This window comes from Taudactylus pleione, unplaced genomic scaffold, assembly GCF_031769625.1.
Source record: "Taudactylus pleione unplaced genomic scaffold, aTauple2 ptg000306l, whole genome shotgun sequence".
Classification (NCBI taxonomy): Eukaryota; Metazoa; Chordata; class Amphibia; order Anura; family Myobatrachidae; genus Taudactylus; species Taudactylus pleione.
Window position 1 is genome coordinate 8,972,625 of NW_028284707.1, and position 20,554 is coordinate 8,993,178.

The window sequence follows — 20,554 nt, forward strand, 5'->3', positions numbered from 1 at the left end:
CCTATAAGGATCAGGCCCAATCCCCTAAATTGAGAAAAAGATGAAGATACTAAACGTACACAGGGGGTAATGTAATTTACATGACTGTAAAAATAGAGAGACAATTTTTTTTATTATTTATTATATATATATATATATATATATATATATATATATATATATATATTTACGCATGTGCAGTACACAACAACCGTCCAACTGCGTGTGTAATGGAACTTGCGATCGGCAGTGAATGAGGCCCACACTGCATATAATAACTGCAAGTGATTGAACATATCAGGTAAACAGACACCTGTCGTGTTTGTCACTCAGAGCATAGTCTAATAAAGTTGCAAATTACAAAATAAGAGGAAAAAAAATAAATACAGTCGCTGTCAGTCCCAGCAGGTGAAGCGCATGCGCAGTGCCGGCCCCGCGCTCCGGCTGCTATGACGGGACAGGACGTCCGGGCACGTAGCGGGCAGCGGTGACGCAGCAGTCTCTGCCCGGCGGCAGGTGCGGGGGGAACATGGAGCTGGCCAAGGAGTACACCGGCAACGGCGAGTAGCCCCGGGGAGGCCCCCAGCTCCGGGAGGGGGCGGCAGGCCTAGAACCCATGGCGGACCGTCAGCAGGTACCGGTGCTCGGTCAGCGGCTCCGGGCTGTGCTGGATGTGGCGCTGCGGGTTCCTCCGGTCTTTATCATTGACGTGATGTTAAACTCGTCCCATGATGGCTCTGCCGGGTACCTGTCCATGCTGCTCTGGCTCGTCCTCCGGCTGCTGGGTGAGAGCCCCTACCATTACTGCCCCCATACTACTCCTACTATTACTGCCCCCCATACTACTCCTACTATTACTGCCCCCCATACTACTCCTACTATTACTGCCCCCCATACTACTCCTACTATTACTGCCCCCCATACTACTCCTACTATTACTGCCCCCCATACTACTCCTACTATTACTGCCCCCCATACTACTCCTACTATTACTGCCCCCCATACTACTCCTACTATTACTGCCCCCCATACTACTCCTACTATTACTGCCCCCCATACTACTCCTACTATTACTGCCCCCCATACTACTCCTACTATTACTGCCCCCCATACTACTCCTACTATTACTGCCCCCCATACTACTCCTACTATTACTGCCCCCCATACTACTCCTACTATTACTGCCTCCATACTACTCCTACTATTACTGCCCCCCATACTACTCCTACTATTACTGCCCCCCATACTACTCCTACTATTGCTGCCCCCCATACTACTCCTACTATTACTGCCCCCCATACTACTCCTACTATTACTGCCCCCCATACTACTCCTACTATTACTGCCCCCCATACTACTCCTACTATTACTGCCCCCCATACTACTCCTACTATTACTGCCCCCCATACTACTCCTACTATTACTGCCCCCCATACTACTCCTACTATTACTGCCCCCCATACTACTCCTACTATTACTGCCCCCCATACTACTCCTACTATTACTGCCCCCCATACTACTCCTACTATTACTGCCCCCCATACTACTCCTACTATTACTGCCCCCCATACTACTCCTACTATTACTGCCCCCCATACTACTCCTACTATTACTGCCCCCCATACTACTCCTACTATTACTGCCCCCCATACTACTCCTACTATTACTGCCCCCCATACTACTCCTACTATTGCTGCCCCCCATACTACTCCTACTATTACTGCCCCCCATACTACTCCTACTATTACTGCCCCCCATACTACTACTATTGCTGCCCCCCATACTACTCCTACTATTGCTGCCCCCCATACTACTCCTCTTATTGCTGCCCCCCATACTACTCCTCTTATTGCTGCCCCCCATACTACTCCTCTTATTGCTGCCCCCCATACTACTCCTCTTATTGCTGCCCCCATACTACTCCTACTATTGCTGCCCCCATACTCCTCCCATATTCCTCCTCCTATTACTGCCCCCATACTCCTCCCATACTCCTCCTCCTATTACTGCCCCCATACTCCTCCCATACTCCTCCTCCTATTGCTGCCCCCATACTCCTCCTATTGCTGCCCCCATACTCCTCCTATTGCTGCCCCCATACTCCTCCTCCTATTGCTGCCCCCATACTCCTCCTCCTATTGCTGCCCCCCATACTCCTCCTCCTATTGCTGCCCCCCATACTCCTCCTCCTATTGCTGCCCCCCATACTCCTCCTCCTATTGCTGCCCCCCATACTCCTCCTCCTCTTGCTGCCCCCCATACTCCTCCTCCTCTTGCTGCCCCCCATACTCCTCCTCCTCTTGCTGCCCCCCATACGCCTCCTCCTCTTGCTGCCCCCCATACGCCGCCTCCTCTTGCTGCCCCCCATACGCCGCCTCCTCTTGCTGCCCCCCATACGCCGCCTCCTCTTGCTGCCCCCCATACGCCGCCTCCTCTTGCTGCCCCCCATACGCCGCCTCCTCTTGCTGCCCCCCATACGCCTCTCATACTCCTCCTCCTATTACTGCCCCCATACTCCTCCTCCTATTACTGCCCCCATACTCCTCCTCCTACCATTACTGCCCCCTCTGTCTAGATGCCCTTCACTGAGCGGACCCTGTCAGTTACTGTCCAATATCATACCTTATAAAAATAAACAAATATAATTTGCGCTCCAAATGGGGAGTGCAGCCACTAGACTCAAAATATGGAGGTCACTTTCTCCAAATGAACTGAAATAAATACACAAAAAGTCGGGCGCTCTCCACTAGGTTACAATCAAAGTCTCTTGTTAGTCACACATGTTAGTCTTGTTTGTTCAAGTAAAAATTCCAATTTCCATCCATCGACGTAGGTAATGATAAAATAAAGTTTTATCGACCTACGTCGATAGATGGAAATTGGAATTTTTACTTGAACAAACAAGACTGTTTTGCATGTGAGACTAACAAGAGACTTTGATTGTAACCTAGTGGAGAGCGCCCGACTTTTTGTGTATTTATTTCAATATCATACCTTACTATCCACGTGGACATAGAGGGAATATAAACCTGAGGCAAGCAAAGCGAGCCACCGTGTCCCAAGTGTGGCGAGTGGACATACTTCTTCTGTTGGTGACCTTTCTGGGGTTGGAACCACACTTTCACCCTCATTCCATGTCACTTCCAGGACGAAGGGGAAATTATATTCAACCCTACTATTACTGCCCCCATACTCCTACTATTCCTGCACCCGTACTCCTACTACAGTATCATTGCCTGATACTTCTACTATTCCTGCACCCGTACTCCTACTACAGTATCATTGCCTGATACTTCTACTATTACTGCACCCATACTCCTTCTATACCTGCACCTGTACTCCTACTATTACTGCCTGATTCTTCTAGTTCTACTATTACTGCCCCCATTCTCCTACTATTCCTGCCTTATACTTCTAGTTATACTATTACTGCACTCATACTCCTCCTATTACTGCCCTCGTCCTCTTCCTATTACTGCCTGATACTTCTAGTTATACTATTACTGCCCCCGTCCTCTTCCTATTACTGCGTGATACTTCTAGTTATACTATTACTGCCCCCATACTCCTCCTATTACTGCCTGATGCTTCTAATTATACTTTTACTGCCCCTGCACCCTCACTATTACTGCATGATACTGGTGGTATATAGTGCCCCTCTACACTGTTACTGCCCCATACTCCTACTACTACCGTATTACCTCATACTTCTATCACTGCCTGATACACACGCCTATTACTGCCTGATACTCACCTATTATTGCCCCATGCTCCTACTATTACTGCCTGATACACACCTATTACTGCCTGATACACACCTATTACTGCCTAATACTTCTACTATTACTGTCTGATACTCGTATGTCCCATCATTACTACCTCTTATTACTGGCTGATACTCATAACATATTGTTACTGCCCAATACATCTGGTTATACTGTTACTGTCTGATACTGGGGGTATATATTGCCCTTCTACACTATATATAGGGTCTGATTCTGGGTCGGACACAGATGTGGCCGCGCCTTTTGCCGCAGCAGTGTTTATATGCTAATTCCGCTGCTGACTTTGTGCATACTGAGACACCCACTTGCAGTGGTGCCAATCCAGACGTGCCATCAGTCGCACAACGGAAGCTTGCACCAGCCCTGTGGCAGGTGCGATTTCTCGTCTGAACATGGTGTCCTGAGTCAGCACAGCTGCTGTCAGCGACACGCCAGCACCTGGCTCTCCGCTCCCGTTACCTTCCCAGGAACGCCCGCTGAAATCCATAACCCTTGCTCCCAAATTTGTTCTGCATCTCCGTGCGACTTGGACGCATGCCCAGTGCGACTAACATCTGCTACCTGCATGCCTCTCCGCATCGGGCCCATAGTATACTGTTATCTCGTAATGCTCATAGGTTACTGCCTGATACTAATATGGCGTTATATAGTATATTGTTACTGTCCAATACCTCTAGTATACTACTACTGCCCTGCCCAATACAGGGGGTATATAGTGTTCCTTCTACACTATTACTGCCTGATATTACTTCTGCCCCCTCACATCACTGCTTGAGTCTATATACAGTATGCTGCCCCCCAACTACACTATTGTCCTCCCATCCCAATACTGTATGCCCTGTATAGTTCCTCTGATTTTGTATACAAGGGTTATAAGGTACCCCATTAATGCCTTTTTACTGCCTAATACTGAGGGTATAGAGCCTCCCACATCACTGTATTATTGTAGGTTATTTCTCACCACAGAAAGGCAGATACACCTAAAATGCTGTCTTACCTAATTCATCCATTAACCGTTACAAATGTAAAAGTGTAAGGTGAATTTTAAACTTAGGGGTCTATTTACTAAGCAGTGTTAGGAGACAAAGTGAAAGGAGATAATGTACCAGCCAATCAGCTCCCAACTGTCATTTTTCAAACACAGCCAGACATGGCAGTTAGGAGCCGATTGGCTGATACCTTATCTCCTTTCACTTTGTCTCCTAACACTGCTTAGTAAATAGACCCTTTAAGCTGGGTACACACTGACAGATACATTGGCCGATCAACTGATCGGCTAATGTATCTGCTGCCCGTCGGGCAGTGTGTACCCGCGATATGTCGGTGAACTTCAGCGTTCACCGACATCGCATTGGCTGTGCTGCACAGCCGTTTGACAGATATGTCTGCAGACCTATCTGTCCATCGGCAGGTGTGTACAGGCCGTCGGCAGACCACCCGTACACACACAGCGGCAGCCTTGAGGAGGGACACAGATGATGGTTGTTCGTACACACTGAACCACCATCATCTGCAGATATATCTGTATAGTGCAGGGGTCAGGGAACTTTTTACCTTTTACCCCAAAATATATTTAGATACGCCGACGTTACCCCTTTGATTTGAAAGGAAGGAAATCGTATAGCTATGCCCCCATATAATGCCCCTGTAGTGCCGCTTGTACAAAAAAATCACTTTCCTTAATCCCTGCTCCTGCATCCGCCACTGTCCTGTCCGCTCGGAGAGACGTGGGAGAGACGTCATGATGGGAGAGACGTTATGATGTGTCTCCCATAGTGCGCATGGAGAGAGTCGGAAGCTGGAGTTCAGAAAGAGAACTCCGGCTAACACGGCGCTGCAGGGAAGGAGCCGGGCACCCGCTGGTAATAACATCCCAGCGGGCGTCCGGCTTAGAGCTTCCCTGAGGCACAGCCGGGCATGCATATGAATCATTCTATTATAGAATGATTCATATGCACGCCCGGCAGTCCGTCCATTACCCCCAGGAATTTCAGATTTACCCCTGTTCCCTGACCACCGTTAAAGTGTGTACCCACCTTTTAGTCTTGTTGGTGGTGTTTACTATTAAACGATAGATTATATCTGGCATCTTTCTTACTGGTAATACTACACTGGACTGATGGGGGGGGGGGTACATTCAGTTATGTGCGAGTTGCCACATAATTTTATCGTGTGTAATGCGTTGGAGACCTCTCATTAGAAGACCTGCATTGAGCGCTGTACCTTTAACCAGGGCGAAGCAACGTTCATTCTTGCTCGCACCCAATTGCCCGGTCCCCAATGTGACCCAATTGCCCGGTCCCCAATGTGACCCAATTGCCCGGTCCCCAATGTGACCCAATTGCCCGGTCCCCAATGTGACCCAATTGCCCTGTGCCCAATGTGTCTGTAGCCTGCACTAAGGTGTATGTTGCATCCCTGGTAAGACATAACATCTCATCTTATGTAAATGCCATGTAATATTACATCTTGGGAGCCGTAGTTCTCTCGTACAGTATTCTTCCATGTTGTTGGAGAGACTTCCAGAAATTACAACGACCTGTGTGTGCTGAGTATATGGGAAAGACCCTGACCCTGGGACTATCTGCCCTAAATACCATTTTTATTGGGATACTATGTTTTTCCTGGGAGCCCAGCCAGACCATGATTTCCCCTCCGCATGCTGGCGGCCATACTGAGAACGTTTCATCAGCCCTAAATACATTGCTCTCAGGGGGATTCCAGCCTCCTGTGGCGATCATTAATGTCATACACAGATGTCAAGGCATTGGGCGTATCCATCTTACTGGCTGTATTATTAGGACGTTAGCGGTGACCTTGCTCTCTGTGTCCACAGGGACATGTCAGATATACACAGATTCAGAGAGTGTTGTGTGATTGTCCATAGGATAGCAGGCTTTACTTAGTATGTTAGTGTTGTATGTAATTATAAAGCAGAAGCCATTAGCACTTTTACAGAGAGTCCATGATTGCTGTTGGCTTTCTTGCTGTAGATTGTAACTTGTGCGAGAAGTTGGAATATCTGATTCTTGTGTCTCAGAAGTGCACATAAATAAATTATATATATATATATAATGTGTGTGTGTGTATATGTAATAAAAAAAATGTCCCCCACACCCAGTGTCTGTTGGGAGATTATTAATGCATTGTTGACAGCTGAGATCCTTGCTGATCATTTAGTTCAGCCATGGCCAAAAGTTTTGAGAATGACACAAGTATCTGTTTTCACCAAGTTTGCTGCTTTAGTGGTTTTTAGACCTGTTTGTCAGATGTTACTATGTTATACTGAAGTAACATTACAAGCATTTCATAAATGCCAAAGGCTTTTATTGACAATTACATTAAGTTTATGCAAAGAGTCAATATTTGCAGTGTTGACCCTTCTTTTTCAAGACCTCTGCAATTCGCACTGTAAAGCTGTCAATCAACTTCTGGGCCACATACTGACTGATGGCCGCCCATTCCTGCGTAATCAATGCTTGGAGTTTGTCAGAATTTGTGGGTTTTTGTTTGTGCACCCGCCTCTTGAGGATTGACCACAAGTTCTCAATGGGATTAAGGTCTGGGGAGTTTCCTGGCCATGGACCCAAAAATTTCGATGTTTTGTTCCCCGAGCCACTTAGTTATCACTTTTGCCTTATGGCAAGGTGGTCCATCATGCTGGAAAAGGCATTGTTCATCACCAATCTGTTCTTGGATGGTTGGAAGAAGTTGCTCTTGGAGGATGTTTTGGTACCATTCTTTATCTATGGCTGTATTCTTAGGCAAAATTGTAAGTGATCCCACTCCCTTGGCTGAGAAAGAACCCCGCACATGAATGGTCTCAGGATGCTGGCATGGGAAAAGTTACGGTGACCGATCACCACCGGGTGAATAGATGCCCTGGCAAATCTTAAACTGCCCATACACGCTGCGAGATATAGCAGCCGATCCGTCGGATCGGCATCATATTGCTGCTATATCGTACCGTGTGTGAACATATCGGCCAGTGCACGCTCTCGTGGGGTTGTACATCGCACCTCCAGATCTTACTGCATGTTCACTTGATCTGGGGGTGCGATCCCATGCAGCGCTATGCGGGTGGGTGAGGGGGTGCTGGCATATCGGGCGGTCGGCTACCAGATTGCTCCGTGTGTGGGGACTGCCCGATATGACTGCTGTCGGATCGCGTGTCGCATAGCAAGGTGCATATTGCACTGTATGGGCAGCTTTCTGCGCGATGTGCCGTTGCAACGGCGTTAAACCGCCGGCACATCGCACTCTTTGCAAAATTTGGCGAATCTGGGTTACCGTAAAGTGCGGCCACTGGCGAGATCATGGCACGTAATAGGATTGACCCCTTAGAGTGTACCCAGCGTTATTCCTATATTTCTTCCTTGTCATGAAACATTGTAGTCAAATGAAAGAGAACCTGTATTTTTGTTACAGGAAGACCAATGTGGCTGTAACTAGTTTAAACCAGACTTTACGTCCTTGAACTGACTGGAGCATCGCATTCAGTGCCATGTCTGCAAATGTCCCCATTCTCATTACCTCCATGCTGAGCACACAAGCTGGTTTGGTCTCGTGATATGATCACGGTTTGGTGGCGGGTGTTCTAAGAAGTATATAAGATCTGTATGGGGTGGTTCAGTGTGGTTTCTCAGCAAGGCTTTGATGTCTGAGAAAGCAGGTCAGTGCAATGTGAAAAGCCAGATATAGCAGCCTTTACCCTAAATAATTTTGGCTTTTAAAGCTGCAGTCCACTGGTAGTGTTACACAATAAGTTATACTGGCACCACTTGGTACTTTCTCCTCTCTTGGTATAAGAACTAAAGGGAAGGGTGCAGATTTATGGCTTATTTTATAAACTATGGGCCTGATTCAGAGCCGCTCGTAAGCGGCCGCTCGTTCGCTCCGAGCGATGTTTGCTCAACTGCGCATGCGTACGGATCGTTATACGCATGTGCGAACCAGTCAGTGCGGTTGAAATTCATGTGCTCGCAAAATAGCGAATGCCTGATAATTTGAGTGACAGGAGGAGGCGTATGTGGGTGGTAACGGGGGAAGGTGCTTGAAAACGGGGAGTGGAGATCAGAACGCAGGCGTGCTTAAAGGTCAAAACGGGCGTTTTATGGGTGTGCATAATTAAAACAGCAGCGTCATTGACCACGTCACTGGGTTATTTTATAGCCAGAACTGCTCGCAAGATTGTGGTAGCAAAAACCAACCACAAGAATAGTGAGCAGTTCATACGCTGGTCAATGTACTCGATTAATCTAATAAATAGCGGATATGACGTAGGATGCGAGCGGCCAGGGGGCGTATTTATCCATAAAACGACCGCAAGTTTTGTTAGCTAGTTCAGACTTAGAGGATGGAACAGACCGCAAAGAGCGAACAGTTCATTTGAATAGCCACCCCTATTTTCTGGACGAGCGAGTGCTAATTGCGTCCGGCTCTGAATCAGGCCCTATGTGTTAATTAGACCAGGAGGTTTTCTGTTTTACTCAGGATAACGTTGCTATTTTGTAGCCTACCCAAAAATACAGGGAACACTTAAACAACACAATGTAACTCCAAGTCATTCACACTTTTGTGAAATCACTGTCCACTTAGGAAGCAACATTGATTGACAATCAATTTCACATGCTGTTGTGCAAATGGAATTGACAACAGGTGGAAATTTATAGGCAATTAGCAAGACATCCCCAATAAAGGAGTGGTTCTGCAGGTGGTGACCACAGACCACTTCTCAGTTCCTATGCTTTTTGGCTGATGTTTTGGTCACTTTTGAATGCTGGCGGTGCTTTCACTCTAGTGGTAGCATGAGACGGAGTCTACAACCCACACAAGTGGCTCAGGTAGTGCAACTCATCCAGGATGGCACATCAATGGGAGCTGTGGCAAGAAGGTTTGCTGTGTCTGTCAGCATAGTGTCCAGAGCATGAAGGCGCTACCAAGAGACAGGCAGTACATTAGGAGATGTGGAGGAGGCCGTAGGAGGGCAACAACCCAGCAGCAGGACCGCTACCTCCACCTTTGTGCAAGGAGGAACAGGAGGAGCACTGCCAGAGCCCTGCAAAATGACCTCCAGCAGGCCACAAATGTGCATGTGTCTGCTCAAACAGTCAGAAACAGACTCCATGAGTATGGTATGAGGGCCCGACGTCCACAGGTGGGGGTTGTGCTTACAGCCCAACACCGTGCAGGACGTTTGGCATTTGCCAGAGAACACCAAGATTGGCAAATTCGCCACTGGCGCCCTGTGCTCTTCACAGGTGAAAGCAGGTTCACACTGAGCACATGTGACAGACGTGACAGAGTGTGGAGACGTCAAGGAGAATGTTCTGCTGCCTGCAGCATCCTCCAGCACGACCGGTTTGGCAGTGGGTCAGTAATGGTGTGGGGTGGCATTTCTTTGGGGGGCCGCACAGCCCTCCATGTGCTCGCTAGAGGTAGCCTGACTGCCATTAGGTACCGAGATGAGATCCTCAGACCCCTTGTGAGACCATATGCTGGTGCGGTTGGCCCTGGGTTCCTCCTAATGCAAGACAGTGCTAGACCTCATGTGGCTCGAGTGTGTGAGCAGTTCCTGCAAGACGAAGGCATTGATGCTATGGACTGGCCCGCCCGTTCCCCAGACCTGAATCCAATTGAGCACATCTGGGACGTCATGTCTCGCTCCATCCACCAACGCCACGTTGCACCACAGACTGTCCAGGAGTTGGCAGATGCTTTAGTCCAGGTCTGGGAGGAGATCCCTCAGGAGCATGCCCAGGCGTTGTAGGGAGGTCATACAGGCACGTGGAGGCCACACACACTACTGAGCCTCAGTTTGACTTGTTTTAAGGACATTACATCAAAGTTGGAGCAGCCTGTAGTGTGTTTTTCCACTTTAATTTTGAGTGTGGCTCCAAAACCAGACCTCCATGGGTTAATAAATTTGATTTCCAATGATAATTTTTGTGTGATTTTGTTGTCAGCACATTCAACTATGCAAATAACAAAGTATTTAATACGAATATTTCATTAATTCAGATCTAGGATGTGTTATTTTAGTCTTCCCTTTATTTTTTTGAGCAGTGTATATATATATTAGTATGTATATAGTGTTCACTCTAGCTCCGGCGGCAGGCAGGGCGCCGGAGCTAGATAGGGCAACCTTGTGCGTGCGCCAAAGGCGCGTGGTCATGAAAAGGGGGCATGTCTATAAGACTTGTCCCCTTTTCGTCATACTTGGGGTCGTGCCCGGCGCTTACGGACATGCCGGGCAGCCCCCAAGCGCTGCAGAAAGGGAGAATAGATGCTGGGCGCATGCGCCCGGCGTCTATTCTCCGGCGGTGACCGGGTCACCGCATGTTTGTCCACCCGCGGGACACTGCGTCCCGCTGGTGAGAACAGCTCCCGTAGGCTGTTAGGGCAGGGCGCTTTTTGCCCTCCTCCTGGAGGGCAGTGTGCTTTCTGCCCTCCAGAAGGAGGGCAGGGCGCCGCGCCCCGCTAAAACAGCCTAGCGGGAACGCTATGTATATGAGAGAGAGCCAGGAATTTACCAATCATGGTAACCAGCTAGTTCAGCCAAGTCTGACTGTGCTAAATTACACTTTATCATAATGACATTAGCACACATTCGTTATCACTGAAACCTATATTTATCTGGTATTAACTTAAATGTAATTGCTTACTTAATTTATATTTGTTTAAAAAGATGTATCTATCTCAATGGGAGACTTTTTAATACTAAGCCATGCAATAACCCAGCGACAACCACAGGGACAATATATATGAACTACAGTATATTTAAAGTCTTTACAAAGCTGTCAAATAACTCACTATTATTAGTTACAAATTCACATGATCTTTCCCCTCAGACTCGGTGTAATTAATGCGGTAAATCAGCGGGTATGGGTTTTTTTTGACATCCTGTGGTTGGTGGTTCAGGACAAAATCAGATCATTTATAGGCTATGTGATAGACCAAGCGCTTTCAGTGCTGACAGGTGCCAATCATAAAATGTGCGGACAAACAGAAGCGCAGCCACGTGTATGACCGAGGTTGATAGGTCGGCCCAATTTACTTTTGGCCTAGGGGGTACCATGAACAAAAATGCTGATATAAGAGACTTTGGGAGTCATTCCTGTAACTAATTATCAATAGCTTGGCTTACTGTAGTACAGTATAAATATCTCTCAGGATCTGCTTAATGCTGTCTCTTTGCTCCACCGGGCTTGTCTCAGACAGTAGATGGCTGCTGGCCTGTGAGACTTGTAGCTTCTCCTGTCAGTTCTGTCTCTTTCCCTGGGCTCTCCTGACACTGTAGCTCTCTTTCTTCTCTATCTTTCTTCACTTAAGCTGGAGACACAATACATGATGGTTTACCCAGCCTGCGGGACAATGGCGCAGTGTGTCGTTCCGCGCTTCATTTAGCAACATCGTTCACTGCATCGTCCCATCTGCTGTGAGCACCGAGGATGAGACGATGCGATGACCCGCAGGCACGTGCCATCAGACGTACACACTATACGATCCACACAATATAATATTCTGTTCCGCATCGGAATGCATAGTGTGCAGTGATCACGCTGAGTGACAATATATGTGGGTCCTAGGGGCCCTCCACTTTAAAAAGAATAAAAAATATTGGGTCCTAAAATATTGGTTCCTACCTGACCATTTATGGGTTCCATCATAATTTGCTTTAGAGCTCTCAATATGCCCATCAGACCTCCCCACATGCCACCACACATACCCCTAGAATGTCCATCTGATACTCCCAACAACATCAAACCTCCCCACATGCCCCTTAAATGCATATTTGCTGCCTTGAGCTGTGGGAACCCCCTCTTGCCGCTGCTGTACGTGGAAGTCTGGGGATAGCACTGCAGCCCTTCAAGATAGCGCTGCCATCATTCAAATCTGGCGCTGGCCGCGAGCCAATCGGAGCTTGTGGACCGGCCGCTGCTCCTGATTGGCTGCTGGTCTGCGAGCTCCGATTGGCCCGCGACCGGCATCTATTTGAATGACAGCGCTGGCTTTTTCTCTGCAGGGCGGCTGTGCCTGGTCCCAGGGGAATCTGCCACTTTTTAAAGTGAGTCCCCCGTCTGCAATACTGAGTAAAATATGCGCTATAGCGCGTATTTGCAATCACTGGTGTGTACCCAGCTTTACACTTTATACTGGTTGTTTTATTATTATTATTACTCTCTGCACTTTCTCATCAGACATTTTCTGTCTGCTCATCATACCTGTCGTCTTCTGACTGTCGCCGTTCTCACCTGATGGGTGTCATGGTAATCAATACTTTACAAACTGGTATTATTCCTGCATACTCAAAGTTTCAGCTGCTTACAGCCCTATAACTTGTTGTGTGTGTTTGAAGGGAATCGGTATGTCATGTCGATGAAATACAGACGCCGGCAGCAGGAGATCCCAACGGAGGTAAGTAAACCTCCTAATCCTGCCCCCACCCCCTAATCCTCCTTTAGGGGTGCCTAAACCTGACCTCCCCATGGGGGTTCCTGACCGCACCCCCCTTCCCCTCGCCTAATCCTCCTGGGGGTGTGCCTATGCCTAAGTTCCCCTGGGATCCCCTATACCTAACGCGCCCCCCCTCCCCACTCCGCGGGGCCATCCGTTCCCGATTGCCCGGCTTACCTATAATTTGGAAGCAGGACGTCAGGATTTTGGCCTGGAGCTGATGATTTCCCGACTCCTATCATTAGTCTCTTGCCGGGATAAAACAGTCTGGAAGCCAGCGGTCGGCCTCCTGACTCCATCCCTTTTTGAAGTATCGATTTTGCATGCTATTGTAACATCAGGTGAGCAAGTTAGAGGAGAATAAATGTGCTGAACACACCATTAACCTATTGCTGATGTACATTATTCAAGTGTGATCCGTGCCAAGTAATCAGACCCTACCTACAGTCACAGATCCATCTGCTGGTGGTTACTTTGTAGTAATTCTGTAGTTACAGCTCACTACAGGACATTGTTGCACATGGGAGTTTACTGGAATCCTAATGCAAACTATAAACTGTTAAGGCACACATCCACTTAAAGACATGAAAACGACTGCACGATTACGACATTGTAATCATGTAGCCGTTTGTCAGTCTGTGCTGTGCCTACACTGACCAAGCAGTCGTTCAGTGCAGGGTCATCTATCATCTGCAAACATGCTGAACCTGACGTTATCGTCAGGTTGTACAACATATTTGCCCGATAGATGTCTAACGACCAGCGGGAGCGCGCATCGCTGGTCATTTTTTGCAAACTATTATTAAACGTTATCGTTCAATCGCTAAAGTTAATCGTCTAGTGGATGTGTGCCTTTTAGTTAATAAGTGTCTTGTGCTACTAATCAATGCATCAACTAATACTGTAAAAATCTACATGTATAGTTTGCAATTATGTTTTCAGATTTGGGGTATGTAAAGGTGCGTACACACTAGACGATATGCTCCCTGAGCGATATCGTGTAGTGTGTCCCCGGCAGGCTGTGCTCAATGTCGTTCATGACATTGAGCACAGCTGCTGAACGATATCATTAACGATATCGTTCAGCGCCGGGCTCTCTCTCCCCCATTCCCCAATATGCAGCAACCTGACGAGGTCGTCAGATTGTGCCGCATGTTCACGCGATGGACAATGTCGGAAACGACCAGCGGGAGTGCGCATCGCTGGTCGTTTCCGACATAAAAGTGCACGATTACTGAGCGATTGCACGATTACGATGTCGTAATCGTGCAGTCTCTCAGTAATATTGCCCAGTGTGTACCCACCATTAGTGTGTTGTTTTTTATTATTATTATTTATATATTTTTGTTCAATCATTTCCTTGTGTATATTCAATTTATACTTCTTACCTTCTCTACATCATCTGAATAAACAAGTAGTAAGATGGTAGAAATGATTTACAGAAACTTCTTGTCTGGAATGCCACCTTGCCCAGGGAAACCATATAGTCTGGTTTATTAAGCAGACCTGGGGAATTCTAGCTGTAGGGTACACTGAACCACGATGTAGGTTGTACCCAAAACACGTTTAGCGTTATGTGGTATCGTTGGTCCAAATAGCCCCCTCCGACACCTCTATCCTTAGATTGGGTTTAGCATTGTCTATAGGAGTCTGTAATGGCTGCAATGATTTAATGTTCTATAGTAATTACACTCTCTAAACTGGGCAAAGTGCCATTTGGGGGTGCAAACTAGTAGTGTGACTCTTGGTTTTATGCTTGTATGTAATGTGCATGCTGTTTAGGTAGCGTTGTACAAATACTTTTTACATCTCCATTTTATTTTTTCCTCCCCCTAGGTGTCCTGGCATCCATCGTCGTGCTGGTGTTGTCCTGGAGAGCACTTTTCAAGTTTTACACCATCAGTATGGCCCTCACCATTGCTGCAACCTCAGTGTTGATGAATTACTATACCACTTTGCACATGAATTCTAGTTCGGCTTACAAGCTGGGGCTTCTTCCCTCCGGTGGGCCGTCTCTGTGGATGCCACTTGTTGCCTTGCAGCTCACGTTCAGTATTGGCTTCATCACATTGTTTGACATCCAGTCCGTTTACTCCCAGCTGATAATACTGGACCTCTTAGTCCCAGCAGTTGGCTTCGTCATTGAAGTTCCCATCCAGGTTCAGGAGACCCTAGTATTCATATCTGGCCTAGTGCTGCTAACCTACACTGCAGTATGCCTGTACATCAGGTGTAAGTGGTTCTACTATTCCACCAAATACACATTTCTCCTGCTGAAACACATGTACCAGGTTTATGGATTACAAGTCATGGTGGAAGACGTCTGGAAGAAGGTCCACTTTCCCGACGTGTTGCGAGTATTTTGGCTGACTAGACTAGCCACACAAGCTGTATTTTTAGTCTACATGGTTAGGCTGTCCAATGCCAATGCCGACATGGACTCCCACTTTATACAGTGGAAAGACTTTTGGGAACTGGTCTGCAACCTCATCATCAGCGGGTGCGATTCCACCCTGACCGTCTTAGGAATGAGCGCAGTGATCTCCTCCCTAGCACATTACCTGGGACTCGCAATACTCGCCTTCATCGGCTCTACAGAAGAAGAGGACAAACGCCTGGGGTTTGTAGCGCCTGTCCTGTTTTTTATATTAGCCCTGCAAACGGGCCTGAGCGGACTAAAGCCCGAAGACAGACTTGTGCGCCTCTGTCGAAACATGTGCCTTTTGTTGACCGCCATCTTACATTTTATCCATGGAATGACCGACCCGGTGTTAATGTCACTTAGTGCCTCCCATGTGTCTTCTTTTCGCAGGCACTTCCCAGTGCTCTTGGTATCAGCATTCCTCTTTGCGCTTCCAATTTTGCTTAGCTGCGTCCTGTGGCACTACCACGCGCTGAACACTTGGTTATTCGCCGTTACGGCGTTCTGCGTGGAACTCTGTTTAAAAGTGATAGTTTCTCTGACTGTGTACGCGCTGTTCATGATTGATGGCCACTACAGTGTAGTGTGGGAAAAGCTGGACGATTACGTCTACTACGTCCGTTCCACCGGCAGCATCGTAGAGTTTATTTTCGGAGTGATCATGTTCGGAAACGGAGCCTACACGATGATGTTCGAGTCGGGCAGCAAGATCCGAGCCTGCATGATGTGTCTTCACGCGTACTTCAATATATACTTGCAAGCAATGAACGGGTGGAAGACTTTCATGAACCGCAGGACAGCCGTCAAAAAAATCAACTCCCTTCCGGAAGTGAAAGTTTCAGAGGCCAGCGAGATAGACGACGTGTGCGCAATCTGCTACCAGGAGTTCCGAACGTCTGCTCGCGTCACGCCCTGCCATCATTACTTTCACGCACTTTGCCTTCGGAAGTGGTTGTACATTCAAGATACGTGCCCAATGTGCCACCAGAAAGTATACATCGAAGACGACCCAAAAGAGGCGGCCTCCTTTTCCAACAACAATGGTTTTGTTGTGCCAAATGAGGAACCAGCGCAAGATATTGCAAACGGGGACGTGGAGCGCGAGCTAGATGGCCACGACTTAAGCGACGACGATAGCACAGAAGGCGAGGAGGAAGAGTGGACGGCCGAGCAGCATCATTCCACTGCAGAGGAGGAACACACTGACGATATTGGCAATTTGAGGAAATAAACATTTATTTATTGGTTTTTCTTTGCTGTTTGTGTGTCTGTATTGCAGAATTTAAAGGTGGAATTAAGATCGGGAATTCTTTTGTTATGTAACTGAAAGCACAATCGGAACCCTGAAGCAAGGTCTGAATGGATAATGTCAGCTAATTGCTACTGTAAATATATCTCTTGGTCTCTTTTGTGACCTAATTAAAATGTGTACATTCTTGTACATGAAATTAAAAAAAAAAATTGATTCAGCTTCCCTTACTTTTTTTTTTTTTAAAGCCGATATGGGTTATACAGTCGGGAAACCAGGATTCTTTTATATGTGACAATGATTACACATACTGCAGAGCATTTCTCATTACAGGTCTGGAGTGGAAGTTGCAGAGCATTAGTGCTCCCTTTTCATCCCTGAGACACTTCCCTGATTTCTGAGAACTGGCATCATTTTGGTCGAGAATCCCATTACGTTTAAAGGGCAATCAGTTAGAAGGCTGCCTCAGCCTTTTAACTGATTGCCCCTTTTATATTTAGCGGTTGTCTTAATTAAATGACCTGTTCTGAGAAATTGGCACCAATTACATAACCCATAAAACACATTCTAAACTCAATGATGGCCGTCTCTGAAAGCTTATCCATAGGTAACTGAATGGGAACAGCACATCTCCCCCCCGAGCCTCATTTAAATGTTTATTCGTGCAATTTATTTATCTGTGTATAGAAGGAGACTCTGCATCAGTATTCGATTGTTTTGGGTCTTTTTGTAAACCTATAAATATTCTTTCTTCTACAATGTGCATTTGGCAGTATGGAATGGATGTGTAAATATCAGGAGTTAAAAGGACTGTCTACTTGCTAAACCTGACAGTGTTCAATATTTTAAATACAGTGCATCTGGAAAGTATTCACAGCGCTTCACTTTTTCTACATTTTATGTTACAGCCTTATTCCAACATGGAATAAATTAATTTTTGTCCTCAAAATTCTACACACAATACCCCATAATGACAACGTGTAAAGGTTTTTTGAGATTTTTGCAAATTTAATGAAATAAAAAAATCTAAGATCTCATGTACATAAGATTTACAGCCTTTGCTCAATACCTTGTTGATGCACCTTGATCTGCAATCACAGCCACAAGTTTTTTTTTAATCTGATGCCACAAGCTTGGCACACCTATCTTTGGGCAGTTTTGCCCATTCCTCTTTGCAGCACCTCTCAAGCTCCATCAGGTTGGATGGGAAGCGTCGGTGCACAGCCATTTTCAGATCTCTCCAGAGATGTTCAATCAGAGTCAAGTCTGGGCCACTCAAGGACATTCACAGAGTTGTCCTGAAGCAACTCCTTTGATATCTTTTTCTGTGTGCTTAGGGTCGTTGTCCTGCTGAAAGATGAACCCCAGTTCTGAGGCTAAGCGTGTTCTGGAGCAGGTTTTCAACCAAGATGTCTGTACATTGCTGCATTCATCTTTCCCTCTATCCTGGCTAGTCTCCCAATTCCTGTCCCTGAAAAACATCCCCACAGCATGATGCTGCCACCACCATGCTTCACGGAAGGGATGTTATTGGCCTGGTGATGAGCAGTGCCTGGTTTCCTCCAAACATAAAGCCTGGCATTGATGCCAAAGAGTTCAATATTTTGTTTCTCATGGTCTGAGAGTCCTTCAGGTGCATTTTAGCAAACTCCAGGCAGGCTGCCATGTCCTTTTTTACTAAGGAGTGGCTTTCGTCTGGCCACTCTACCATACAGGTCTGATTGGTGGATTGCTGCAGAGATGGTTGTCCTTCTGGAATGTTCTCCTCTCTCCACAGAGGAATGCCGTAGCTCTGACAAAGTGACCATCGGGTTCTTGGTCACCTCCCTAACTAGGGCCCTTCTCCCACGATCGCTCAGTTTAGATGGCCGGCCAACTCTAGGAAGAGTCCTGGTGGTTCCGAACTTCTTCCATTCACGGATGAAGGAGGCCACTGTGCTCATTGCGACCTTCAAAGCAGCAGATATTTTTCTGTACCCGTCCCCAGATTTGTTCCTTCGAGACAATCCTGTCTCGGAGGTCTACAGACAATTCCTTGGACTTCATGCTTGATTTGTGCTCTGACATGCACTGTCAAGTGTGGGACCTTATATAGACAGGTGTATGCCTTACAGAATCGAGCCTTAAATCCAATCAACTGAATTTACCACAGGGGGACTCCAATTAAGCTGTAGGAACATCTCAAGGATGATCAGTGGAAACAGGATGCACCTGAGCTCAATTTTGAGCTTCATGGCAAAGGCTGTGAATACTTAAGTACATGTGATTTCTTAGTGGTTTGTGTTTTTTTTTTTTTTTTTTTATGAAATTTGCAAAAAATCTAAAAAAAAAAAAAAATTTTTACATGTTGTCATTATGGGGTATTGTGTGTAGAATTTTGAGGACAAAAATTAATTTATTCCTTTTGGAATAAGGCTGTAACATAACAAGATGTGGAAAAAGTGAAGCGTTCTGAATACTTTCTGGATGCACTGAATATTTCTCTTTCAATACAATTTTTTTTTTATGTACCAAATTTGTGCCACTATCCTGTAACTCTGTAAGGTACGGAGACAAATTCCTCCTATTGTTACAAAGTGCTGCCATCCTGATGTACTTACCCACACAGAATGGGACAGTAGAGGAAAATTAAGTGCATTCTGCCACCTGTGCTGCTTTATTGGGGTCACAAATTACCTGAACCGTCTATGGGGTCTCCGATTGGTTAGACTTGCAAAATGCGGATTGAGTAATGATCAGTAATGGCAGCCAATCACAAGTATCCATGGGAAGGACCCCTGCAGTGCAGTTTGTTGGGCTTGTATAATGTGTCATTTGGAGACTGTAGTTGCAGAACTGGTAAATGTTACAAGATTCCTTGGATGATAGTGTAAGGCTACCCCTGAGTATTCATTCTATATCTGGTGCTGTGCCTTCCCCTTTTACTATGAGTTATGTAACACCACAAGCTTGCAAAAGCATCGTGTCTTGCACATGTATGAAGGCAGACATGTGTGTTAGGTGCAGAGGTGGTTTTCTGCTATTTACAGTGTTAGACTCAAATTACATTTTCATTTTAATGTCTTTGTTTACAGTGGAAGGAAACTCTGCAGAGATCTAGATATATATTTAAGGAATGTGGGGATCCAGACATTTGCTAGTGCCCTAGATGCATATTTGGGAATAGGTGACTTTGCTCTTTGATCCCTTGCGAGAGGGAGATAGCTGGGCGTACCTGAATCCTGCGCAGACATCTATTCTGTAAGCTGAACAAAAGAACATGCACTGTAAGTGACAGCTACAGTGCTCTATGTGCACCCAAGTGTCATTTAGGCTACGCTAGCTTCTTTGTATTTTGAAGGTTGAATGGAGGAGAAATTGATGCTCATCTAATATCTATTGAGACATGAACCACACAGGTGTGTGCTGGAGTAAGGGAAGGAAAACAGAATATTTAGCCTATCCTCTCCATTGGTAATGCGGTTGGGTGACTGCATCAGCATCACTTCATCCAGGAAAACGCTCAGTATTTGCATCTGTCTATCCACGTTCACAGGAAAGATACTGGTATAGATGAGCCCTGTAGGTCTGTGCTGTCATGATAGCCCCCAACCCTGAGCATACAGAGAAGAAAGAATGACAGGACCACAGACATCCTTTGCTAGTCATTTTTATCTTAGCAAA

At 46.5% G+C, this 20,554-nt stretch overlaps 1 protein-coding gene across 1 annotated transcript; it reads left to right on the plus strand.

Moving 5' to 3' along the window:
* Positions 1 to 383: 383 nt before the first annotated feature.
* On the plus strand, positions 384 to 17,097 carry RNF139 (ring finger protein 139). Its single transcript, XM_088442250.1, has 2 exons — positions 384 to 764; positions 15,057 to 17,097. The coding sequence occupies exons 1-2, from the start codon at positions 596 to 598 to the stop codon at positions 16,871 to 16,873; spliced, it is 1,986 nt and encodes a 661-aa protein (XP_088298376.1). The 5' UTR covers positions 384 to 595; the 3' UTR covers positions 16,874 to 17,097.
* The last annotated feature ends 3,457 nt before the right edge of the window (positions 17,098 to 20,554 follow it).